Genomic DNA, 27,365 nt, shown 5'->3' on the forward strand with positions numbered 1-27,365 from the left:
GAGTTTTAAATAACAAGGATGTCCCCAGTAATGTCAGAAAAAGGAAGTCTTCAAGGAATTCTGCTCGATCCGAGATCAAGAGTTGGTTCCCTGCGATGGCCAAGAACTAATAATTGAAGCAGCAGAGCCTCTGAGCATCAGCATGAATTGAGTCTCTTTTATTTTGACTGTGGGTCTCCATCTAATGAAGCAACCAAAATGTCCTGTGGAGGGATCGCCAACGATGAAGCCCCTGTTTGAACCACAAAGTTTAAAATAATGTGTCATTCTTCACATCTGCATCATAGAAGAGAATTTAACTTATCTCCTTCCTTCACCCTCCCTTTCTTCCTCTGTCTTCCTGCCCCTGGGTGTTAATTTCTCACATTTCAATCTCTCTTCCTGAGATATAACCACCCGAATCCACTGCCCCTCACTTGGCGCTCTCCTTAACACAGTGACCACACCTAACACATTTTCCTCCTTTCTTCCTGCCCTGACCCCACTCCACCCATTTAATCTTCCATTCTAACAACCTCCCTGAAATATCCTGCACCCATTCAGGGCAGCAGCTCGTGTGGGGAGGAGGGGGGAAGACACAAGGTTTTTGTAGAAATGGTCAGAACTGAGAGTGATGGAAATACTCAGCACTCCTTCACAAACAGACAAGTAGGATTGGTTGATCCTGGAGTCAGAGACACGGCAGCCAGTTATTTTCATTCAGGACCTACTTTTGCAGTGGATGTGAAACTCTTTCCAGTGTGCAAAAGCTTCTGTTAGATCCTAAACATTGGAACACTCTCAAAGGTACATTCTAACTGCCCTTTCCTCCCCAACCTCTCCTTCCTCTTTAATTAATCATTAGCTCCCAGTGCCCACACCATCACACATTCAGGTGCTCTCCTAATACCTAACAACCTGCTTTATTAACTGTAACTGTTACCTAATAACCTTCATCAATTAACACCCCCACTCCCTTTAGAAGCTCAACACAGTTTCAGGCTGCAGTTTGGCACATTCTGAAATTGGTAGCAACCTGAATCCGACACTTTTGGAAAGGGATGGTTTCCCTTTTATCTATATCTTTTATTTGACTTTTATTTCGTTTTGATGTTGAAGTTGGGTGTTGTTGTGTCCCTTTCCTGAGCTGGTGGGAAGTGATGTTAGTGTAGAATATAATCTACTGTATTTGATGGTTGGCCCAGACCTCTTCCAGTTGGTATCGTTCTGTGGTAACCTATTGGTAATACGCGCCATGGCTCACAAGAGTTTACTCAGTAAATTTAAAATGTACCCAAATCCCCAAATCTGTTCTTGGTGAACTCTGTGCCACATCACCTTACTTGGTGTTTAATTGGCATTCTTGCTCAGAGTCAAAAAATAGTTGCCTTTAGATAGTATTTGTGGGTCTTTGGAGAGGATCAAATTTAGGTCTGTGGTGATGCCTTTAATGTCAAATGACCCATTCGCTATAACTGCCTATAGAATTATAGCAATGAACAGCATGGAAACAGACCCTTCAGTCCAACTCATCCATGCCAACTAGATATCCTGAATTAATCCAGTCCCATTTACCAGCATTTGTGCCCATATCCCTCTATACCCTTTCTATTTATATACCCATCCAGATGCCTTTTAAATGCTGTAATTGTACCAGCCTCCATTTCGTCTGGCTGCTTGTTTCATACACACACCACCCTTTGAGTGAAAACGTTACCCTTTAGGGCCAGATTTACTGATTGGTAAGGGTTAGTTCAGGTGGACTACTTGAACTAAATCACCGTACCCAAACTTGCAGAAAAAAAGAAAGCCACCCAGAGAGGGAAAGGAACACAACACCTTGGTACAGTAGTGGATTCATCTCTGAGGCTGGGGCTGGAGCAAGATGTTGGAGCAGTAGAGAGGGAGCTCTACTCTGCACTCGACTGTGCAGCACCTGACATTGAATTACTTAGTGCTCATACTGAGGTTCCTGAAAAGGCAACTTGCACTGTGCCCCAGTGTTGACATCCCCAACTTAAGAAAACTTCCTAAGCTGCATTTTAAACAGAGAAATTGTGTAAAAGCTGTCCTTGTGAAGAAGGAACATGTATGGAAATTAGATCTTAAACATCCTCTAACTCAGATTAGAATTCCCTGTAGTCACCTTCCAGTGAGAAATATGGTCTTGGAGTCTAAAGACTCATTGAGGTGGGTGCAAGGTTGTGAGTGAAAACTGTATAGCTGATGTTGGCAACTCTTCTTTGGGAAATTCAGTGATGCAGTGGACCTTCCTCTACATTACAGTTTGGAACCCTCAGTTGTCCAATAACTCATGACCTGATTGCCATTTTTGGGACTATGTTCCAAAGTTGACCTGCGAAGTGGCGGTGGGGTAGTCATTTTCAAGAAGGGTTTTTTGTGAACTTTCTCCATCCCCTCCCCGCTCCCCCATGGCGAAGGTGCCTGGAGATCTGAGATCCCTGCTAATCTTGGTTCCCAACAGCGGAGAATCCTTTTGCCCAATCTAGAAAGAAATGGGAAGCTGGTGACCAAATCCATAGACAGTGGGATCTGTTTGCTGTAGAAGGTGTATTCCAATGTGTGTGCAGAGACCCATCCACCTTTCAAAAAGGCTGCTGAGCAACCAAATTCCAGGTCCCCATTGGAACTCAGAATCCAAGACACCAAGCATTTGGATGTGCCGGATTTTAAGAATGTGGTAAAATGTTGCCTGAAATTGTGCCACTTCGCTGGTAGCCAGGGGACCTGCCACCTTTTAAAGGAAGATTGTGCCACGCTGTCAAAGAGGAGTCAAATAAAATGTTGTGACTTCTGCAAAATAATTTGAATATCCAACCGGATTCGCCTAATCGGATAGTCTTGCATGGTATCTGTTTGTGATCGTACGATGATGGGAGCCGTGGTGAGGAGAGAGACAGCACCCTGATTACATTAGCTGAATATACATAAAGGTGACCCCTGGAAGTTAAACTTCTGGGAGTAATGCAGGTGCAGTGTCAGAATTACCTGCATTTCAATCATAGTCTCTGTCATTAAGCCCATCATCCCTCTGTCAGAACTTGTTTTTTAAAAGTGTCCAGTTAGTCATACTCCCCTTCCCTTATAGCTTGGATATTCCTGGCATTTAATTCACATACTTGTCACCCTGACCCTTGATCTTATCACACATTCCCATCAGACCTGGTTGAGGAGTGATGCAGTTTGAGCTGAAGTGTCCTCTCCCGTGAGATATAAGATGCATCTATGGGAGACTGCTCCAGGAAAAATCAAAGTCTTGGGGTACTCATCTGATTCAATTTCACTTTGGAGTGAACCTGCTGTGTTTTTACTGAGGCCCAACTGTTGAAAATTTCAACAAAATTATTTTTGAAACTTTCCGAGCAGAACACTAGCTCATGTTAATCACAGATAGCAAAGTTGGGACTGCAAAGTCAATGTTTAATTGACGGACCGTTCTTCTGCCCCTGGAGTGCAGACTCCCAGTGCAGTAGGGCTGTGTTCGAGAATGCAGAGAGCTCTCCAAAACAGGATAGGATCCAAGTCAATAAGAACTTGGATTCCTGACTGGATCTTAGGGTTGATGGCTCTGATTGAATGTGGTGCTGGAGATTTTAAGGCATGAACATCTTCCTCTGAGCACCCATGACATTGTCTCCATTGGTTTCTCCAAAATGGCCAATCTCTTTGCCCTTCCAAGGCAATACAAAGCAAAAAAGATCTGCATCATCTAATTGACGATTCTTGACTTTGGATCAAACAACTTTTCCTCACTCCAACCCCTGCCAGCATCAATATTTTCACAGCTAATAATTACTTAGATTTTCTTCATGTATTTGCATGATTTTTTTTTCCATGATTGCACTCAGGAGTATCTTGGGGATCCATCCTTCAGCTCCTGGAGCTCCAGGCCATTCCTGAAAGATTGATAACCCATATTTGATACCTCCAGTGTGAGAGGCGGGGAAGTGATGACCTAGTGGTATTGTGACTAGACTATTAATCCTGGTAATGCTCTGGGGACCCAGATTCAAATCCAACACTGGCAGATGGTGGAATTTAAGTTCCTCCTAAAAAAAAACTGGAACTAACAGTTTAATGATGACTGTGAATCCTGTGTTGGGAAAAACCCATCTTTTCACTAATGTCCTTTAGGGAAGGAAACTGTCATCTTTACCTGGTCGAGCATAAATGTGACTCCAGATCCACAGCAATGTGGTTGACTCTCAAACTGCCTTCTGGGCAATTAGGAGCAAGTAATAAATGCTGGAGTGACAGTGACATCCATGTCCCATGGGTGAATAAAAATAAAAGCAGCCAACGTGCTTTGTTATCTCTGCCCCCCACCCCAACTGTGACCCTGACCACCTCTTGCTGCATCACCACTTTGCCAAACAGGAGAGGAGACTCCGTTAGACATCCTCATTTCAAGACGTCAGCTCATCACCCCTTTCCCAAGAGGAATTAAGGATGGGCAGTAAATACTGGTCTGATACCCATGAAAGAATAAACAAGATGAAAACACGTCAGTTCACAGAGGAAGCACCAGAACAAGTGAGCCTGTCAGACAAATGAGTTAAAATGTTTAAGCAAATAAAAAGGGAGAGGGGAATTTTAGCATTTTTAGTTTTGACCTGGTTCCAGATCCTGGAGCTCCTGAGCACTTCCTGTGAAACCCACCAGCCAGTAGTGCCACCTTGCCCACTGTAGCACTCGCCCACAAAACACCCAGGCGACAACCATCTTGCCATGAACCACTATCCGACTGCGGTCCGGGCTTTGGAGCTTCCATGTTGCTATGGAAACGGGAAGCTCTGCGTTCCCCTCAGATGTGGCACCTGCCTTGTTGAGGCAGTCTTCCTTTAACTGGAGGTCCACCAGCAGTTTAAAAAGAGTGAAGTGTTTATACGTCTGAAAACTTATCTTCTAAAATCTGCTTCTGCTGCAAAAAAAAAGCCCGCGGCCTGTCTTCTTCAACTAACAGCTCTTCTTTTTAATCTTATTTGCATTCATATTATCCTCGCAGGTGGTACTCCGATTCGAGGTAAGAATGATGGAAGTCGGTGAACTTTCACCTTTTATTTTGAGTTTCTTTTCCGTTTTGATTATTTATCCTTTTCATTTTCTTTCAGATCTTTTCATTTTCTGTTTAAACAGAAAATAACAATTTTCTTTTAATTTACGTCTGGTATTTTGTCGCAGTCTGTTCCTTGTGTTTTTTAAACTTATATTAAATTGAGCAAGATTTCTCTCTTTTTGATATGCTTTAACTGAAAGCATATCGTAGCTTTGTGTGTCATTAAGTCAGTCACAGCTCCATATTTGTCTCTCAGTGTCGCCCAACCCCCATCGCCCAGAAAGCTTCTCTCTCTTTAATTTTTAAGCTGTGTCATTGGATGGAGTGTTTGTTTTGGAGGACCTTGCTGTGTGACACAATTACATTGAGGGCCCTCTCCACGGTGCCCTTGGCCTCCACAGAACCAGCTCAAGGGACATTTTTTTGGCAGCAGTTTCAATGATTAAAATTGTAGAGAACCCGTCATGGAAGACGAGATGACCCGTAATCCAAGGAAAATGCTTCCAGGCTCTGTGCGGCTTCATATCCAAGTGGCTCTCAAACACCGGTAGATTAAGAGTGCCGTTGCCAAAATGATTTGTGTAACCAACAAGATTTATAAAAAGTGTGTTTTTCATGTGGTCTTTTAAATGTTTTTTTTTCTAAATCCAGTGATGTGAAGGTTTATGCTTTGTAAATTAACAAGAAGACAGAATTTGTAATGTCAATAACCCACATCTCGTAGATGATTTCAATATTAGATATGTATGTTACTGTGTTCTTGATGCCTGCATATCCAACCTTTTGCTCTAATTTCACTGTTGCATTACTGATAAGGAAACTGACTATAGAAATCACCCCTGTCTGTTTCACTGCCTAAATGGACATGTCAAGGATTCCCCTCTAAATCCCCTATGTAGCAGTTGCCCTGACATTTGTGCTGAATTCAGCCCAGGGCAGCAATCATTGAGGCATTACACTTCACTTCTGGGCTGGGGAATGTGAAACCTCAGCCTGGTTTTCCATCCTTGGGCTGGTCATCACCAGCATTGCTGGAAGGTGAGCTGTTTTCTGAAGGTGGGCCAGGAACCATTGAGTTCAGCCATGTTGCTCCCCTTGTATCCAAAATAAAAAGGTCAGCCATGATGAAGCAGCAGGGAATATCTTGCTCCTCTGTAACAATACAATTTATCACCTATCGGGGTAGTCAAAAGCAGGAGCCACAGAGAAAGGACGAATAACTACTTCAGTGGTGGGAAGGTATTGTTGCATTTCCTAAGATTAATGAAACTCGCTAGATACTGGCCAACCTGATGTTTCTGTTTCACATTGGCACATGCAGTCTTCCTTCATGACCTCTGCCACCATACAAGAAAGACAAATTTTAACCTCCGACACAACTTTATCACCTTGACCTAGAGCTTGAACTGTTTGATGAGGATGTAAGCTCTCTCCTACAGGGAACAACATCCATGTTCTATTCCAAAGTTCACATTATTCCCAAAAGACAGTGTAGTCTGTTAACTGTGTTCTCAATATCATTCCTATGGGGTAACACTTGGAAGAGCTTAATTAGGAAAGTGTTTTCTGCCAGTGTACAGTCAAAAGCTGATGGCCTGCATTGGGTGCCACCTTTTTCCATTTCTTCTTTGTCAACCATTGACATTTGTAAATTTCACATGACAGCAGATGCTGTGAACTGTCCTCTGACAGATGCCTGAGATTCTCAAATGAGAAGATAACAAACCACGGCACTAATGTTGAACCACAATGTATTGGAACTGTAGTTTACACCCAAGATTTATCATGCACTCAAGAGTCCAGACTCACTCATCTCAACTGAGAAAAGGAACAGGAGCTACTTTGGGGTTGAGGCCTGGCTTCTGTCAGTTGGCACTACAGTTCATTGTAATGTCCTGAGGAAAGGAGAGGTAAACCTGGGTTCTGCTGATGGGGCTGACCAGAAGTTTGGGACCAGGCGATGACAGAGTGGTCTTGACAGTGAAGCCACTACATTGTTGAAGAGTCATGATGAAGGGCTGTTTGGATCAGTGACAATCCAGCAATTTAGCATCGCTTAGAGAAGAGAAGGGATGAAAACTGGAGGGGAGAATCCAGGAAGTTCCTCACAAAGAAACTTTAGAAAGATGCTTTGTGTTCTATTTTTCCACGTCTGAGCTTTGTCTGAATAATGAGTTCCACTGTTTCAAACTTGGAGACCAGTGACTCAAGACCCAGTCCCTATTAAGGGAAGAATCCTATGACCTCAGATGTGTTTTTCCCAGCTATAAGATGCCCTTTAAAGTGATGATTATAGAAATAAATCATGTGAGGGTAGCCCAATGCAATAAAGCAGTTTGACAGGAAATATGTGCTTGGGGCCAGGGCCTGAAGTTGGAGTTGGGAGGGTGGGGGTGTAGGAGGGAGTGTGACCATGTGAAGGGTTGGACTTTGAATCAGAAATGAGAGGACTTTGTTACTGAGAGAAAGAAACTAACACCTCTAACAGGTCTTGGAAAATTATTTCTGTTTAGCTTTGTAAATGCCAAAGTATTACTTTCCACTCCCCCCACCCCACCCCAAATGAGTTATTTTAAATGCTGATCCCAGGCAAATGTTCCACCTGGTTGGAGTGTACGAAACACAATCTGAAACAGTGTCGTCAATCTAATCTGCAATCAGGGGATATATTCCGCTGTCTGAAAACTTGTTTGTTCAGCATTGCATCCTTCACCCTCTACCACCACCCCGCCACCCCCCCTCCCCCCCCCCCCACCACCCACCCCTCCCCCGGCACCAATTCGGGAGCAGGATTAATTGACTTTGTGGTAGCCATTAAAGGTTGGGCGACACAGAAGTTGAAAATGGGCACTGAGAATATGCCAAGCTAGACTGGTAGACAATGTCTCCTGTTCAAGGGTTGCCCCTTGCCACCTAAGTAGAAAGTGAGGGCTAATCTGGGCAGAGTCACTGCTGCTTTAAGAGGAGGCTTTTAGCCCCTGCCCTCCAAGCTATGAGCTGGGTCCCTGTGCAATGCCCATGCACTACTTAACTGTCTTGATATCTCTTAATGTAAGGAGCAGTCACAAGGTCTTTCTGCTTCAATCTGCAGCACAAAATAAATCTGCGGATTCAAACCAGAGCTGATCCATGTTAAGTAGCATGGCCCCCTTTAACAGGCGAATGCTATATTCTTAACTCTCTGTGTCCTGTTTAGATTACTATGGCACACAGTTTAGGAGCCAGTTGGATAGTTGTAGTGATGCTGCTCTCTGTTTATTCTGCCGATAAGAACCTAACTCTTTATCTTCTTTTACAAACTGTCAGTATCTGTTGGCATGAGGTTGTTAGTTAAAATAAGGTGAAACCACATTAATTTGAAGCAGAATTGCTTCCAACTGTTTTCTCTGCAGGACTAGAGCTGACCAGGGCATGCCCAGTCTGCAGCATTTGATCGGTGTGTGTGTGTGGGGGTGTGGGTATCATTGACCTTTATGTTCTCCCGCAATTGGCATTGTCTTGGGCAGGTAGGGACATTCTTTCTGGAGTGTCCGAGGGTGGGGAAGAGGAAATCGTGAAAGATCAGCTGAAAAGAGCTCCTCAGGCATTTGTGAAGAGCTCCCGGTTTAAGAAACTGATCCCTCGAGTTGTGAGTGGGTAGCTAGCCCCAAACTTGACCAGCCTGTCAGCAGCACTCTGCCCCTGCCCTTGGGTAAGCAGGCCTCATGGGCTTGTGACAGATCAGCAATTGCAATCTGAGCAGGGCGTTGAGGGCAGGTCAGTGGGGAAATGCAGCCATTTTGGTGTGTGTGAAGTCCCAGGATTTTAATTCTTCCTGCTGCCGTTTGTCTCCTGTCAGGTGCGCTGCAGATCGAGAACAGTGAAGAAACCGACCAAGGGAAGTACGAGTGTGTGGCATCAAACAACGCCGGGGTGCGGTATTCTCCTCCTGCTAATCTTTATGTGAGAGGTAGGGAGCGGCTGATTACTCAACACCCAATCAATAAAGGGTGCTGGGCCTCTACCACAACTTCTAGTTCCTGAATGTTTGCTTCCCATTAATGCAGTTCAGCACAGGGGCGTATATTCCTCTTAGGTTGGATTCATATATTAAAGCTCTCTAGGAGGAATTTTGCTGGCTAAATTGCATATTTTCCCAGGAGAAAACCATTTTCTATTTTTGATTTTCTTGAATGAAAATAAAATTCGAGCTGCTGAAAGTTGGTCTCCTTTCAGACAGCCGTACCCATTGGCATTTGAGAATCAACTTCGGCTGTCATCTTTCTGAATGTCGTCACACTGTGTGTTGGACACTCCGACCCCTAACCCCTGAGATTAATCACTGGAACACACCACATGTCCGACTGAACTCCATAACAGGACACCATTCTGGCAAAATGCACCTTCCCGTAGTAAACTGAGGGTTGAAGACTAAGTGCAAATTGGAACACAAAGGATTGGAAGCCCATGATCAGTCAGGTCATCAGTCTCTGCTAGAAATCACCCTTTTCCTCTCAGTCACATTCCTAGTCTTTGTGAGAATCCCAAACAAAACTCTGATCAAGGGACTACACCAATAACATTAACCTGGCTTTTCGCATTTGGCGGGTGCCTGAACCCATATGGACCTTGTAAGAGAGGATAGTAGTCATGTTTTCAGACAGTTAAACCAGACAATGCTATCAGGTCACTGGTTCAGTCCCTGTGAAAAGAGTTCTGCTAAAACTGCAACTCTCATCACTCCTGCTTATCGGGAGTCTTCATTTGAACAGGCAAATTGAGGATTACAGGGCAAGACTAAATTAGTTAAAGTACCAAATCATTTCCAACAAAATTGCAAACAAATTATAATCAGATAATAAACATGTGCTTCCAGCACAGGAGATGTTGGATCACAATCAGGACTACAAGCTTGAACTTCTCTCCCTAATTGAGTCACATACTGAGGCTGATTGGATCACCCTGGTTGTCAACAATTTGTAGATGGATACCACTTCACATGAAAAGTAAATAAAGTCATGCTTGACTCCTATAATTAATACTTGGCTTAAAGTCAATGTCAAACATTGCAAAATGAGTTCTTTTCATCAGAGAGTAAAGTAAAAAGGGCAAGATGGCAAAATTATTTTTCACTTTGTAGTGACAATACAATTATCACATTAAATAGTTTCTTGGTTTCCTTACTCTCCAACAATTAGCAGCGCACGTTTCAGAAGAGCGTCTGAAAGAGTCTGTGGTGAGTTGCCCTGAGCTGGCTGCAGTAATCTACCTGGTCAGCAAGAAACCATCAGGACTCCAAGGAGAAATCTAAAACCAAAGGAAACAAATTGAGAAGCTTTTCAAACAGACTTAGCAGAAGTTAATCTTATTAACTATTTTCAGATATTCAAATGAACACTGCAGTGTTGAAATTTACTCGTTTGATGTCATACCCATGTGATGCCAGTCTTCCAGTTCTATTTAATTTAAAAATGGAGCTAATACATGGGATTGATAGAAACGGTCAGGTGACATTGCCTTTTATTCATACAGTCATAGGACTATACAACCTGGAAACAGATCCTTTGGTTCAACTTGTCCATGCTGACCAGATAGCCTAAATTAATCTAGTCCCATTTGCCAGAATTTTGCCCATATCCCTCCAAACCTTTCCTATTCCAATACCCATCCAGATGCCTTTTAAATATTATAAGCTTACCAGCCTTCACCACTTCCTCTGGCAGCTCATACCACACACACAACATCCTTCTGCGTCCCTTAGGTCCCTTTTATGTCTTTCTCCTCTCACCTTAAACTTATGCTGTCTAGTTTTGGCTGCCTTCTCCCTGGGGAAAGGAGCTTGGCTATTCACCTTGTCTAAGCCTCTCAGGATTTTATAAACCTGTATTAGGTAATCCCTCAGCCTCCGACACTCCATGGAAAACAGACCCAGCCTATTCAACCTCTCCCTATAGCACAAACTCTTCAACGTCTTTTAAGCCTTTTCTGAACCCTTTCAAGTTTCTCAGCATCCCTCCGACAGCAAGGAGACCAGAATTGAAAGCAGTATTCAAAAAGTAGTCTAACTAATATCCTGTACAGCCACAACATGACCTCCCAACTCTTATACTCAGTGTACTGACCAATAAATGCCAGCTGACCTTCTTCACTATCCTGTTGACTTGGTTTGCCATAAGAAGGTGTGTATGCTAAAACCCTCAATCAAACACGCCCAAGTGACCAGAATCCAGTAGCTGCTTGACTGTAAAATCTAATGGTCAAAGGATTTTAAAAAAACAAATGTTCTTTCACCATTCCAGTATCCAATTGAGCATGCATATTGGGGTCCACTCAAATGAAGGACCAACTTGCGTCACTGTTGCTCCAAAATCAGTTGCACCTTTGGGCCATTCATTATACTTGGTGTACCTGCAGGCCTCATTCCTGATGAAGCGCTCTTGCCCGAAACGTCCATTCTCCTGCTCCTCAGATGCTGCCTGACGTGCTGTGCTTTCCCGGAACCACACTCTCGATTGCAGGTCAATCCAGTCATTTGACAAAGCCTTTTCTCACCACTTCAAATCGAGTGATATACGCCCCTGTTCTGTCTGAAGATAGGCTGTAATCTTGTAGACATTGGGGGAAGGAGCTAACTCAGCCTTTTATGCCGTTTGTCATGACACAATGTGTTTGATTTAGACCAAGGCAGTGTAAGGACAGCAATTACCAGGTCCCAGACCTCACTGGATCTCTATCCATTCCAGCCTTGATCACTTTTATCCAAAGATCATATTCCAATGCATAAAGTGTGCATTTGTTTGGAATATTCACTTCCCATTTATTTTACCCACGTCTGTAATCACCGTAGCCCAGTTTGTCAGATCTGATACCTAACCCATGGAATAGTGGCTCCTCTCACTAAAGAGCCTTAAGAGTTAAGATTGTTTATTCTCCTCAATGTACAGAATGTTGTAACTACAAACTTAACAGCTATTTAAATGTTTATTGTGTCATATTTTTGAACACATTTTCATTTTAAAAATTTTCTCAAGCCCTGTACCACAGTAATGTGCTGTGGGGACCTTGTGTCGAAATATACAACGGCTAACGAATTCTTTAGCTGGATTGGAAGAAACAGCCAGTGAATTTTCCAGAGCATTTAACAAATTGTTGGTTCACAGTTACTTAAAAGGATTTAAGATATTTTTCTATCATTTGGACTTTGACCCGGTGATTATTAATTGTGGAGCAATGGAAAATGATTAGATATTTTGTCCTGAATTAGTTTTCACGAATTTGTGTAAATCAGTTTTCTGTTAAACTCTAAACTACCAACTGTTTACCCAGATCCTTCCAGAAATGACGATGTAACTATTAGCTGGGAATTGTTGATTCTACTAACAAAAGCCTGACAGCTAGGCCAAGTTCCTGAAAAGGGCTGATGACAAAATCTGGTGCCTTTCTCTTGTGTACAAAAATAGCGTGCAACTTATAAACTTCCAAACATTGGTCAACTTCCATTCAGTGCGGAGAGCGAGAGAGAGAGAGGCTCTGCCCTGTCACAGCACCAGGTTTTATCTTGGCCAATTCAGCGGACCTCCATTGAGACTGTCGTAAAATTGGAACAAAAATGAATATTTTCTGAACCATTTTCCCAATCCTTTCTGGTCTATCCAACTGTGTTTTGTGTTGTAATCAACCCAGTACAATTACTTTAAGAATGCAAAACTGTTTTAAGTACACTGCTTGGAATACGTACAGTATTTCTCCTTATCTTGTGTTGTCATTTTAAATGAGGCTGAGTACCAGATACCAATTCAGTGTTTCCTTTTATCCAGAGAAGGACAGATTAATTGAAGATCTGGCAAGCAGCAGCATTGTTTGGCTCAAGCAACAGATACCGTCAGGGGTAACAGGAAGGAACTGAGACCCACTCTTAGTTGTCACCTGTTAAAGAATTCAAAATTAAGTGAATCAAGCCTCAGTTCAGTGGGCTGGGATTGTTTTCCCAGAGTGTCGGGGCCTGAGGAGTGAACTTACGAGATTTATAAAATCTTGAGGGGCATGGATGAGGTGAATAGCTAAAGTCTTTTCCCCAGGGAAGGGCATCCAAAACTCGAGAGCAAAGGTTTAAGGTGAGAGGGGAAAGATTTAAAAGGGATCTAAGGGACATCTTCTTCATGCAGAGGGTGGTACGTGTATGGAATGAGTTGCCAGAGGAAGTGATGGAGGCTGGTACAGTTACAACATTTAAAGGGCATATGAATAAGAAGGGTTTAGAGGGATGTGGACCAAGTACTGTCTATCAGATGGGTTTAACTGCAGCAGGGAGCCCTTTAGAAAACATGCGTGTGGCATATCAGTCCCTGATGGGAGGCAAATCTAGGTGAACTGAGTACATCCTCTTGGCTTCTTTGCAGCCTCAGGAGGCTTGACTGCTCATAACAGACAAAACATCCAAAAATATCTTTGTCTGGGAACAGATGACAGAGACCAGGTGGATTCAGTTGTGGAATCATGGAGTCCTGGGAGCAGTTGTGGAGCAGAATTTTGTTAATCTCTTAAACTGTGAGACCAAAGTCTCAGGTTGGAAGGAGTTGGTATGAATGACCCGAAACCAACACAGCAATCATGATGAGAATTGTGCTATTGTGCAGGAGATCCCCATGGCAAAGTCAGTGTAACCTTGGAGAAGGTGCAAATGTAACTTTCCCTTTCAGTGCTTCAAGAAAATGCCTTGCCTCTCCTCAGTGTCACTCCACAGTGACAGGCTAAAGGAACTTGTTCACTGCACCTTTGGGTTTAACTGGACTCCATTCCAATGTAGAATTCAGGTAGATCCTTCAGACTTTCTGATGGAATCATCCTTTCCATCCTTACAGGAGAGGAGAGGGTTTTGTGTTCACTAAAAGATGAGGAGAACATTTTATTTTGGACAACCTAGTGTTCCATATCCTGATTAAAAAGCACAATCTTAGCCACCACTTTGTATTACTATTTCTCATTGAAGACATAAACAAAAAGACATAATATTTTTGCGAGTGACTGCAAATGATCAGTGTGACCATTTCATTTGCATTCCACTCAGAATAGTTACTTCCCAGAACTGATGTTGCTAGGTTACTGCCTGCCTTAAATTTTGTCCCTCCACACACAATCTGATTATTACCTCATGCAGCTAAACCCTGCCTTCAACCTCAGCTCAAGAAGACTTCTTTGTGGAGAGTTGCAGCATCAGAGTTGCATTCTTCACTGAATAGAACTGCCCAATAGAGTGAATTGATGCTGAATTATGTCGTGAATTATGAGCAGCTTTACGCTGTGAACGTAATCCATCGAACTGGAGCCTGATTCACTTAATTTTGGATTCTTTAACAGCTGACAGGAAGAAAACTCTCATTCTGTCCCCCTGGGCTCGGTTCCAGTTTCAGCCTCAGGAGATGAAAGGAAGATGATTGGACCTCTCCTTTTTGCTTTGCTTTTTATAAGAATATGATATTTTCCCATATCGCAGTGCACATTGGAACCAAATCTTTGGTAGCAAAAATAAATAGCTGCTTTAAGATTTCTGTTGTCTAAGGAGTGCCAAAAGACCAATTATTTACAATAAAAAAGGTAGAATGCATTTGCTTAGAATCCCTTGCCATATTGCTGTGGGCAGCCTCCCCTGACATGAGACCTGGTCACTTTTTACCATCGATCTATTCCAGTGTCCAAAGTATCTCATTTGACCAACTTCAAGTTGCAGATTGGCAGGAATTCTGCAGAGACCAATACTAATAAAACAGAAGCATGTATTTTGGAAGTGAGAATGATTTTAATCTTGCTTTAGGGAAGTTACTCTATCAGGCTGATTTAATATCATAGTGCTTAGATTTTCTAAGCACCGATTCACCTATGTATTGTTAGAAATCCTGCATAGAGCTTACAGACATGTACATTAAGGGAACACCTCTTATTAAATCCATCAAATAGAAAGAAGAGAAAAAGTATGACATTATCATAGACTTTTACAACACTCTGGAGCCTATTTAGTCCTGGGGCAGGACCTTCTTTCATGCTCTGGTGGTCTTCCATGGGTGGAACTTTCCCCTCCCTGGAGGCTGGGAGAGGTTTCCAGAAGGGGAAATAATTCGATAAGTTGGCACACTTGCACCTATTCTCACCTTCACCACCACCCCCCCCCCCCCCCCCCCCCCCGCAACTTCCCCTTTTGCACCAGACGAATTATGCTCTGGGCAAGAAAGTCCATTGGGGCTTTTCTTTGGTCATGTTCTAACAGAACTCCTGCAACATGACTTTCTTGACCCATCATCTATTAAGACCCTTAAATAGTCAATTAACAGTTGCTTCAGGACCCCAACTCAACATCTTCCTCTTACCTGTCTTCTCGACAAGAGAGAAAAGTGGTTGGTTGTATAACCAGTGGGACCTGACCAACCTGAAGCACGTAGATGGTGGCAGGGCAAGGGGCCACCTGCCGTTCTCTCCAATCCCACTCTCACTATGACTCCCAACCCACAAGAAACAAAAGGGCTGCCATCTCACTGCTGGATTCCCTGAGGAATAGGTCTCAGCTGGTGATCCTCAGGATCCTGAAGCTGCCAGCCTGTGATTGGCCATCAGCTTTTGGGGAGCATAGACTCTACTGTCAAAACCTCTGATTGGCTGAAGTTCCGCTGTCAGCTTTAAGAAGCTGACTGCCCTCCAGTCTTATAAATATTCTCAGTGGCAGAGGTAACAAGTTAATTGATACCTGACATACCAACACTGACTCAAAAAGGGAAAATCATGGCCCATATTCTTTTGTTCTCTCCCTTTTGAAGCCTAAGTAAAAGCCAAGGCCTGTTTTGCAGGATATAGCCAGATAGCCAGGAGAGATACCAAGGAAAATAAGGAAACACATGACGAGTCAACAAAAGTCTATCGTTTCTAGGGAGATATGAAAATGATTAGAGGCACAGCCATGGGGAAAGGAGGTCAGAGTGACAGTTGGTTTAAAAAATAGAGATGAGTTTCTGGACCTGTTGTGTCGCCATAGTCTTACCAGACCATAGGCGCTGCTCCCTCATGAGAGAGGGAAGTGACTGGTGGTGATTTAACCTGAGGGCCACCAAACCTCAAGCGAGGGAGGAGGTTTGGAAGGAGAGCCCTTCATGGTAACCTCAAACTAGTGATGGAGATTGAACCCATGCTGTTGGCATCACACTGCTCTGTAAACCAACAATCCAATCAACTGAGCTAAACCAATTCCCCCTGGAGCTGTACTTAACAACTAGAAGAGCTTATCAAAGACCTCTCCCAGGTGAACCCCATGGCACTGCTGTGTGCTCCGAGTAGAGGAGTCTGCCACACTGGGATTGAAGGCTCATTCAGAACTCCCATCCTCAATGATTCCTTCAAACAGGAAGCAAATCATTTGACCCTAAGGGTATAATGTTTCTCTTGATCCCACATGCTAAGTAACAAAGCAGAGATTATGTCATCTCTGAGGCATGTTTTTCTTTCATGGAATCCCTACAGTGTGGAAACAGGCCATTTGGCCCAACAAGCCCACACTGACCCTCTGAAGAGTAACCCTCCCAGACACATTCCCTATTACTCTATATGTCCCATGTCTAATGCACCTAACCTACACATCCCTGAACCTTGGGCACTTTAGCATGGCCAATTCACCTAATCTGCACGTGTTTGGATTGCTAGAGGAAACACACACACACACACACACACACACACTATGCAAATTGCACACAGACAGTTGCCTGAGGCTGAGAAAGAACCCAGGTCCCTGGCACTTCGAGACAGCAGTGTTAACCACTGAGCCACCATGCTGCACATATATCTAAAGTATTCTCTATTTTTCTTGTTTGAACGGTACAAAGTTGCTTGAGGCCATCCTCTCCTTAGTTGTAACAACTAATAAGTTGAAAATGATGAAATGACAACACAAAAGGAAATATTAATGCAGTGTATTAACACAATGGCCACATTGTAATTAGATCAGCACTCCCAGCTGAGAGTTATGAATTCACTCCACAGACCGTGAATTTACCCGAATACAAATTGTTAAAAAATATTATCCTTCTTGCATGCTTTCTATGTAAAGTACCACTCACATCATAAGAAAGTAATTTGTTTTGTTAAAATTGTGTTTCTTTCCTGGTGCCTGTAAACTATCGATGCCCCTGAGCTCCCTCTTCAATGGATAAAGTGGTTACTAAGGCAACGATTTGACTCCTGTGTTGGGGACAGTTGCTTGATGTTCGCCTAATCCTGCTGAAGATTTGACCTCTGAGGGTTTGAAGGTCATGGATGAAGTTTATTAGAAGAAGTAAAATGTTACTTGAAACATTCTTTGTACTAGTGCCATTAGACCAGCTATGCTAATAGGAAAGAAATAAAAACCAATTGGATGGAAAGGTGATCATGGGTGATGTATTGAAGATAACGCAAATGATTTTTCTTTTCCTGATTATAAAAATTCTGATTATAAAAGTGCTAGGGCAATGGATATTTGATCCCTCTCTGAGCTTTCCTTCATAGTCTGCGACAATATGAGGTTTGATTATGTTCAAAGAAGATTTGGGGCCGCATTGTGGGAACAGCAGACTCCTCTCTGTGAGCAACAAGTGAGCAGTCAGTTTGTAGAACGAGGCCTTGTCCAGAGAGCTGCAGTCTGACGCGCGCTTGGTGCAGGGGCTGAGAGCAAGAGTCAGTTGTTCCTACCCAGCGATGGGAAAAACACAGCTACATCTCTTTCACTTCTTAAGATGGCTGCGTGGAGGTGCGCGATGTGACCCTTAAATGCTGAGAGTTCAGGAAGAAGAACGAAACAGCAATTTTGTTGCTGAGGGAATTTTAATTCAAATTCTGAAGCCGACGGAAAGCAGTGAAAGAGATGAAAGGGAATAACGGAAATGTTATGTGTTTTGAAATAATATAGCAGCTTTACATTAGTTTTTATTTATTTTTTAATTTGATTTATCAATGGAATTGTTTGAGTTAAATATCTATTCCCTCAGAAGGACTAATTTATTGAGGGAACACACAAAAAAAATTGGTTCTTGAAGGTCTAGGCGAAAAGGTCAAAGGTCGTTAGTGAGAGTAGATGTTGCAGCTAAAAGCCTTGAAGAGGCCTTTTTACTCTCTCTGTGTTTCCCCTATTTCTCTTCTCCCCATGTCATTGTGTTCCGCATCAAACCCCCTACATCCCTCAGAGCTACGAGAAGGTTGGTGTGTTTTTCTTTTTTACTTTTTTTAACCCACATTACATATGAATAATCTTTTTATTAAAAAAAAACTAAACCCCACAGCACAGTTCAGATAATTTGCACTTGTCTGTGGGTCCCCGTTTTTGCATCCCAAAAGTTTTTCCCCACTTGTTTTGATAATGTGCTGTGCCTTGTGGTGATGATACCTTGGCGCTTGTACACTGTTGCCTGGTGCATGATGGGAGAATGTTACAACATGCTGCATGCTGCTATGTCACGCTAAAACCTGCTTTGACAAGACAGTGTTCCTGCTGCATTTCAATGAGGTTTCAAGGTGTTTAGGTGTTCTTGGAGCCTGCCAGGCATTTATTTGTATCGTATACATTTCTACACTGAATAATAACTACCTGATGAGACAACTTTGTGTGTGGGGAGGTACAAGGAGGAGATGGTAGACTTTGGAAAGTGTTCCTGGGTAGGTTTTGTGACATGCATTGTGGGATCGAAGTTTGCTTAGTATGAAAAAGTAGTGTCAGTGACAGCCTTTAAAAGAGGCTTTGTTGTCTTCCAAGTTTCCCTGACAAAGGAATCAATAATGCATGTTGATGTTATTTTAGAATTTGCCCTAAAATTTGAAAATTGATTGGGGAATAAGGGTGGACAGTAAGCAAAGCTGAGACTTGTGAATGTAATCTTCGGCATGTGATCAAAAGAGGCATCAGAATATATAGGGCCAGGAAACTTCATTATAGTCCATCCGAGAGTTCCCATTGTCTATTTTCTCTCATATTCTCATTCTCCATCAAAGTTTTCTCCAGATTCATTGCTTTTGCATCAGTAAACTAATCACTCTGAACACCTTCTTGGGCAGATCATCACGCCGTCCATTCCCACCTTGTGTGTCAAGTAGTTACATCTCAGCTGCTTTTTCACTCTCTCTTCCAAAATTGAGGCCATGTTTCCCCACAGTATCTGTCTTACATTTATCTGGTGTATATTTTTAAAGATCTTGAGCTCTTCAATCAGCATACCTGTGAGTATTCTCTTTTCCAATGTTAAAAATTCCTGTAAACTTAACATAAATTAAGGCCAGGCAGTTCAGTAGAGATGTTAGGAAATTCTTCTACACACAACGGTGTCAGATGTTTGGAACTGTCTTCCACAAACTGCATTTGGTGCTGGCTCAGCTGTTAACTTTAAATCTGATAAATTTGTGTGAAACAAAGATATTAAGAGATACGGAGTTTGGTTTCAGAACTGCAATGATCTCGTTGAATAGTGAAACAGGCTTGAGGGCCTGCTCCAGTTCTTATGTTCTTAGCTTTTGCAGGCACTTTCACATATCTCAGATATCTGAAATAGTTCAGTTGCTCTAGGCTTTCTCACCACATGCTGAGTTGAATTATGCACAATACTCTGTGTGGGCCATGGCCCAAACTCTTGAGATTAGTTCTATATCTTCTTGCTGTACATGATCTCATTTGTATCCCTGCATTGCAATGGCAGCTTCAGCAATCTGAACAACAGATCATCATTTTATAGTCATAGAGTCATGCAGCATTGAAACAGATCCTTTGGTCCAATGCTTCCATGCTGGCCAGGTTTCCCATACTTAACTAGTCACTTGTCTGCGTTTGGCCCATATCTCTCTAAACATTTCCTATTCACGACTTTTAAATGTTCTAACTATATGTGCATTTACCACTTCCTCTGGCAGCACATTTCACATTCAAACCATCCTCCAGATGAAAAAGTTTCCCCCTGAGAACGCTTACTTCTCTCATTTTAAAAGTATGCCCTCTAGTTTTGAACTCCCCCACCCAAGGGAAAAGACCCCTGCTGTTCACCTTATCTATACTCTTCCAGATTTTATAAACCTCTGTAAGGTCACTCCTCTCCTATGTACAGTGAAAACAAAGGTCCCAGCCTATCCAGCCTCTCCTCATAACTCAGACCTTCCATTCCTGGCAACATTCTGAACCCTCTCCAGCTTAATAATATCCTTCCTATAACAGGGCGACCAGAGCTAGACACATCACTCCAGATGAGGCCTCACCAATATCTTGCACAACCTCAACATAAGGCCCAAACACCTTTACTCAAAGGTCTGAGCAATGAAGGCAAGCATGTTAAATGCCTTCTTAACCATCCTATCTACCTGTGACACAACTTTCAAAGAACTATGTACCTGAATCCCTCAGTCTCTCTGTTCGACAACATGACCCAGGGCCTTACCATTAACTGCATGAGCACTGTTCTTGTTCCCTTTACCAAAATTTTGATCTTTATTTCATTGTAAATAGACAGAGACCTTATAGATTCCTCACCCTCCGAGTGAGCATACTCACCCATACTCATTCCTCATTTTGCTTTGATAACCTGTTGGAGGAGTATCTAGAATTCATGTTAGCTGCACAGACCTTTCTGTTTGTGTTACCATCTCCGAATGTCAGGTGGAGCAGCACGTTGTTGAATAGTGTAGACAAGTTTTTAAACTTCAAATTCAGCTGATGTGGCATGTTTACTTGTACTTTGTTGCTTCTTGTGTGCCACATTGTGGATGATTGACCAGCTCATGGAAACCACTATTAATTTCAGGGCCTATCTTTCCCTCTGTGGCAAGTCCATAATTACTGAAGGGGCCAACTCAAGAGTGGTGTTAATATTGAATATTATTTGTTATTTCCACTGGGGAATGGTGTGCAGATTAAGGAAAGGGAAGGTCAGAAAAATGTAGTCTTGTCGTGGTTTCTTACATCTTGCTTCCCATATTGTGAAAAGTTTACCTAGTTAAGATGTAAAATGCCATAAAAAGGATTGTCCAATACAGAACATGCTTGTAACCTTAACCCAGAAGAAGAAGGAACCTCAAAGAGTGCCTTATGTTTACATGGTCTATGCTGAAATCGCATGAAACTCTCAACAGAACTGAGGGTTTCTGTTTCTGGGAGGGAAAGGGAAGCAAAGGATCAAATGGATTTAAAAGCGTCTTTGAGGAAATGTTAGACAGGCCAAATAAGAATATGGTTACAGGGAAATCAAGCAGCCAGCTGACTGGTGAATATTGCTGAAGTGTATGATTTTGTTGAGTGAATCTAGATGGTTTAGATGGTCAAAGTTAAAAATCACACATGACCAGGTTATAGTCCAACAGATTTATTTGGAAGCACTAGCTCTAAAAACTAGTGCTTCCAAATAAACCTGTTGGACTATAACCTGGTGTTGTGTGAGTTTTTAACTTTGTCCACCCCGATCCAACACTGGCACCTCCACATCAAATCTAGATGGTGTCAGCAGCCCATAGAAATATAATGAACACATGTCAAGCCAATCTCTGTGTTTATGTAAGGTCCACACACTTTTCAAAAGATACCTATTAATAAGAAATGGGCTGATTTTTCTCTCTGCCCCTAATCCAAGGCACTTAAGCCAATGAGATCACGCTTTTGCCCTGCTCCAGCTGCGGTGGATGAGCACAGATTACTGTTTGAAACTGGGAGTTCTGCTGTGTGCAGTTTTGGAAAGGCATTGCCCTTCCCAGCTGAGTCATTAGGATTTCAGTTCCATCTCTTTCAATTCCCTGTTTTCCATTCCCACACAAGGGGTCCGCAGACTGCCAGCTCTTTGGAGTTCCAGCAATTGCTGTCTGGAGTTAAACCTCTTGAAGATGTATGGACACTATCAGATGTGACTGACCTGTCCCTTCTCAATGATGAAAGGAAGGTAGGAAGACCAACCCATGACTAAAGAACATTTGACCAGCTCCCCACAGCTTCAACAATGAAGCCAGTGCACATTGCAGGATACTCGTCAAATGCACTCTGTGGCAAAGTGATACTGAAAAAAAAGTGAGCAATCAACGTTGCCTCATCTTCCTCTTGCCTGCTCATATAAGCACACGGATAGCCCACCAGATGTTTTGTCGACATGTCTGCAGTGTTGTGAAACACAACACTGACATTTGGATTGAATATCAAATAGCGAGGGAAAGCAGGATTTGGGACTTAAAATCTCAGCAGGGATGCACCCGAATCAGTGAATTGATTTTGAGCTGAGAGCAGAAGCACTGAGTAGAAAGAGAATCTGCCAGTCATTTAAAATATTCTGAGTTGTTATTACTGCTCTTGCTGCAGTCCCTGCTCAGTTCTGTAATTCATTACACAGGCTAGAAAAAGAAAGAGCTCCCTGATGGTTTCTGACAACAGTTTGCTCAATAAAGCATGGCTAGTTGCCTTTGTGTTGCATTTAGACAGTAATTAAGACTAGATAAAGGTAAAAGGTTTGAATTTGACCTTTTTTTGGCTTAATTTAAAAAGGATCTACTGATTACAATCTTAATATTTGTAGATCCTTAACTCAGATCTTTTATTTGAGGAAATTTGAAGTCATGAAGAAGAAAACATTCCAATTCTGAGAAGGAAGTAATGTTGAAAGAAAGCGATTTACTTATCAACGTATACTCCATTTCTCTTAAAGGGAAAACCACTTCATTAGTAAACTATGCACCTAATAGTAAGGGATCAACCTGGTGAAGCTACAAAACAGCTTGAGTGACAAACAGCATAAGCAGCTAGTGATTGTTAAATAGATAGATTTAAGTGACCCCACAGTCGATGGATCAGAATCAATCTTTGCAGTCCTGCCACATCTAGTCGTGAACGGTGGTGGACAGTGAATCAACTCACTAGAGGAGGATGCTTCACAAATGTCCCCATCCACAATGATGGGGAAACCCATTACAGCAGCGCCAAAAATAAGGCTGAAGCATTCGCAATGACCTTCAGCCAGAAGTGCCAACTCAACCTCCTCCCGTGGTCCCTAGTATCACAGATGCCAGTGATTAGCCAATTTGATTTGCACCATGTGTTATCGAGAAACAGTTGGAGGTTCTGAATACTGCAAAGCCGATGGACCCGAATGCCATTCCAGCAATAGTACTGAAGACATACTTCAGCCAAGCTGCTGCAGTAGAGGTACTACAGTAGAATCTGCCCGACAATGTGGGAAATTGCCCAGGTATGCACTGTCCACAAAAAGCAGGGCAAATCCAACCTGGCCAATTACTGCCAATCAGTCTACTCTCGATCATTGGTAAATGATAAAAGATGTCGTTAATAGTATTAACAAGCAGCACCTGCTCGCCATTGGATACAGCCAAGGACACTCAGCTCCTGACCTCATTACCAGCTTGGTTCATGTGGGGACAAAATAGCTGACTTCCAGAGGTGAGGTGAAAGTGAGAGCCCTTGACATCAAGGCTGTATTTGACTAAGTGTGGCATCAAGGAACCCTGGCAAAGCTGTAATCTTTGGAAATCAAGGGCAAACTCTTCACAGGTTGGAGTCATACCTGGCACATAAGAAGTTGGTCATGGTTGTTGGAGGTCAGTCAGGTCAGCTCCAGGACATCTCTGCAGGAGTTCCTTAGGGTAATGTCCTCGGACCAACCATCTTCAGCTGCTTCATCAATGACTTTCCCTTCGTCAAAAAATCGGAAGTGGGGATGTTCACCGATGATTGCACCATTTGCAGCTCTTCAGATACTGAAGCAGTCCATGTTCAAGTGCAGCATGATCTGGATGATATCTTGGGCTGACAAGTGGCAAGTAACATTTGCACCATACAAATGCCTGGCAGTGATCATTGTTGGAAAAAATCTCCAGCCACCATACCTTGACATTCAATGGCTTAACCATCCCTGATTTCCTCACTATCGAATCCTACAGATTAGCATTAACCACAATCTCAACTGGATTTAACACACAATTAAAGTAGTTTCAAGAGCAGGTCTGAAGCTAGGAAAACTGTGGCAAGTAATTTATCTGGTGACTCCCTGAAGCCTGTCCTCCATCTGCAAGGCACAAGTTAGGAGTGTGATGGAATACTCCCCAGTTCCCTAACAATACTCAAGAAGCTTGACACCATGCAGGACAAAGCAGCCCTTTTGATTAGCACCACATCCACAAGCAACCATTCCCTCCACCACTGATTCTCAGTGGCAGCAGTGTGTACTATCTACAAGATGCACAGCAGATATTCACCAAAGATCCTCAGACAGCACCTTCCAACCCCCTAACCTCTTCCATCTAGAAGGACAAGGGCAGCAGATACATGGGAACTCCACCACCTACAAGTTCCCCTGCAATCCACTCCCTATCCTGACTTGGAAATATATCATCATTCCTGTAGTGTTGCTGAGTCAATATCCCGGAATTCCCTCCCAAACGGCATTGTGGGTGTACCTACAGCACGTGTATTGCAGCGGTTCAAGAAGGCAGCTCACCACCACCTTCTCAAGAGCAACTAGGCACAGAAACAAAATGGAGGCCAGCCAGTGATGCCAAAACTGCGCAAGAGAATATAAAAAATTACTGAGCTCAAAATTATCTTTTTGTTGTGGTGATGCAATATTTCCAAGTCAGGATAGTGAGTGGACTGGAGGGGAACTTGCAGGTGGTGTAGTTCCCATGTATCTGCTGCCCTTGTCCTTCTAGTTGGAAGAGGTTGGTGGCTTGGAAAGTGCTGGCTGAGGATCTTTGGTGAATATCTGCTGTGCATCTTGTAGATAGTGCGCACTGCTGCTACTGAAGCTGTGGATTATTAACAAAGATCATAACTATGATGCCCAGAACCTCCCTAGGGTGTAAAAGCAACATAATAAAAACCAATTAGTTTCAGCCTCAATCCCTGGTCTGCACGAATATAAGTTGAGACATCAGCAGAAAACAAATGATTTCAAGTTTCTACTCCTGCTTACTATGCTGAATCCCAATAACATTGGGCTTCACTGTCTAGGCTGCCGTTGTCTCATTGGGACTTACTCTGGAGGTCTATGTAACTGTGAAAATTAACCCATTGGATAAATTACTCAGAGCCCTTTGCTACCTGTGGAACCTAGAATGAGCTGTAGCAGAGCCTGCTGAAGAGAAGAGAGGATAAAAAGCAAGAATATCCAATCTTATTTACTACTTGTCCAAGTGACATGCAGTGACAGTAAATCAACGCTGCACCAGCCTTTATTATTATATTGACATGCTGTCCAATTGGTATGTCAGACACCACTTTAGTGCTTGCACAGTCTAATTTAAGTCACGGTGCACTAAGCACTCTGACAGAACACTGGTACTCTATAGAACGAACAGGGCAGTATTCTGAATCAGCAGCTTTCAACTTGTGTTGCATTTTGACAAGGTGGCCTTTTAAGACTGCCAAGCAGTTCATTGTGGTCTATATGCTGTTTCTGAGTAAATCAAAACAGAGTCACAGGTTAGATGTTTACCTTACCACTGAAGCATTAAACTAGCATTGCAAATTAGCTCCTGATTTCATTTTCATTGGAACCATTGGAAATAGGAATCAGATAGTTTCTTGAAAAGGCTTTACACCAGGCTGGTGAATGAAATATCTCTGCTGTAGACTGTGACAGCACGGGAGGAAGCACTTAAACGCATTACATTTATGGCACCGCCCTGACAAAACTCTCCATTTAATATTATTCCCCTGTTCCATCCTCACTCCTTTGTAAATTGATATTTTTCAGATACTTTGCTTTTAAAAGCTATTCAGGATTCTACTTCTGTAAGAACATGTCACATTCTAATTAGCTCCGGTAAAAGAAAGCACTAACTTTGTTGGATCATCTAAAATTTATGTCCCTTATTGTCAGCTCACCAGTTAGTGGAAATAGGTTTTTAGTATTTGCCTTATCAACATCTTTACATCATTTTGAACACTTCTGTCAGACCTTGTGTTTAACTTCTCTGTCCTGGCGAACCTCTACTTTATTCATGGTTTCTCTACTTTTTAACTACTAGAAATCATTAGTTCTTGTATTGTTTAAGTTTACGTAATCTGTGTTTTCTCCATTGTAAGGGTGTCTTTCCTCAATGTTGAAAAATGTGGCTGATGTAGATCTGTACTCTGTATGTAGTTTACTACAGACTATTTAGTTAAGTTCACCAACCTTGAAAAAGGGAGCTTACAATGGGTTGGGATATCTGGTCGGCATGGACAGGTTGGACCGAAGGGTCTGTTTCCATGCTGTACATCTCTATGACTCTATGACCTCTGTAATCTTGTCAATATTTCTAGTTTACCAGGAATCCTATTCTATCTGCTGGGTAATTAATTAGTCACATAGAAGTGGAATGTAATACATTGTTCTCATTCATGACAGTCATTCATTAATCCTGGGTGGAGAATGTGCATGGTGGTCATATAAGGCCTGAAGCCTCATGTAAAATGGATCATTGGAATTAGGTAGAACGATAGTGCCCGATACCTGAATTCTGTACCCTAGCGATAACCAGTGTCTCAGAAGAAGCTGGGAAAGTGGTGCAGCCAGGTTCACAGCCTGGTTTAATCTCCATTCAGCTGGATGCTGCATCAAGCATCCAGGTCTTGGAAGAATCTTACATGATGGAAACTTGAGCTGATTGACTTATGGCTATGGCTACTGCTTAATGCTGTTAACTGAACTAATGCTGATTGCAGAAGCTTAACTGCAGCATATGCAAAGATATTGCTGTTGTGTTAATCTTATTCCTTGAGTATAAGCTGGATCATACTGGAGTAAATCCTCACAATCTTTGGTTCGTGAAGACCAGCCTCAATAAGGTGCATGAAATGCTGACATCAGACTGCTGATTCTCCGCAGACTGGTAATGGTTTACAAGTTCAGTTTTGCATTTCTGGTCCAAAGTCTTCTTTAAAGTCAGCCTTCTCAGACACCATGTTACGCTCAAATCAGCAGGAAGATGCTGTACTTGATTCTCTAGGTGATTCTCGAATCAGCCAAGCTTCCAATGCAGTAAAATTGAAAGTCTGGAATTCAGCTGAAGCTAAAATTGAATATCTCATTGCAGTAAATTGTGATGACAGTGAATAGCACAATGGTTCAGTGGTTAGCATTGCTGCCTCCCAGCGCCAGGGACTCAGGTTCAATTCCAGCTTTGGGTGACTGTGTGGAGTTTGTACATTTTCCCTGTGTCTCTGTGGGTTTCCTCCGGGTGCTCCGCTTTCCTCCCACAATCGAAAGATGTGCAGGTGAGGTGGATTGGCCATGCTAAATTGCCCATAGTGTCCAGGGATGTGCAAGGTGGCCATGGGAAATGCAGGGTTATAGGGAAGGGGGTTGGTCTG

General features: G+C 42.7%; 1 protein-coding gene across 1 annotated transcript in view; it reads left to right on the top strand.

Annotated features, from left to right (window-relative positions):
• Positions 1-27,365, top strand: part of LOC132828968 (receptor-type tyrosine-protein phosphatase delta-like) — a 481,828-nt gene that overhangs the window by 265,291 nt on the left and 189,172 nt on the right. The window contains exons 7-8 of the mRNA XM_060846203.1: positions 5,006-5,023; positions 8,895-9,005. Coding sequence (XP_060702186.1) covers positions 5,006-5,023; positions 8,895-9,005 — 129 coding nt within the window. The remainder of the gene's footprint in view (positions 1-5,005; positions 5,024-8,894; positions 9,006-27,365) is intronic.

The sequence above is a fragment of the Hemiscyllium ocellatum genome, chromosome 28, assembly GCF_020745735.1.
Source record: "Hemiscyllium ocellatum isolate sHemOce1 chromosome 28, sHemOce1.pat.X.cur, whole genome shotgun sequence".
NCBI classification, from domain to species: domain Eukaryota; kingdom Metazoa; phylum Chordata; class Chondrichthyes; order Orectolobiformes; family Hemiscylliidae; genus Hemiscyllium; species Hemiscyllium ocellatum.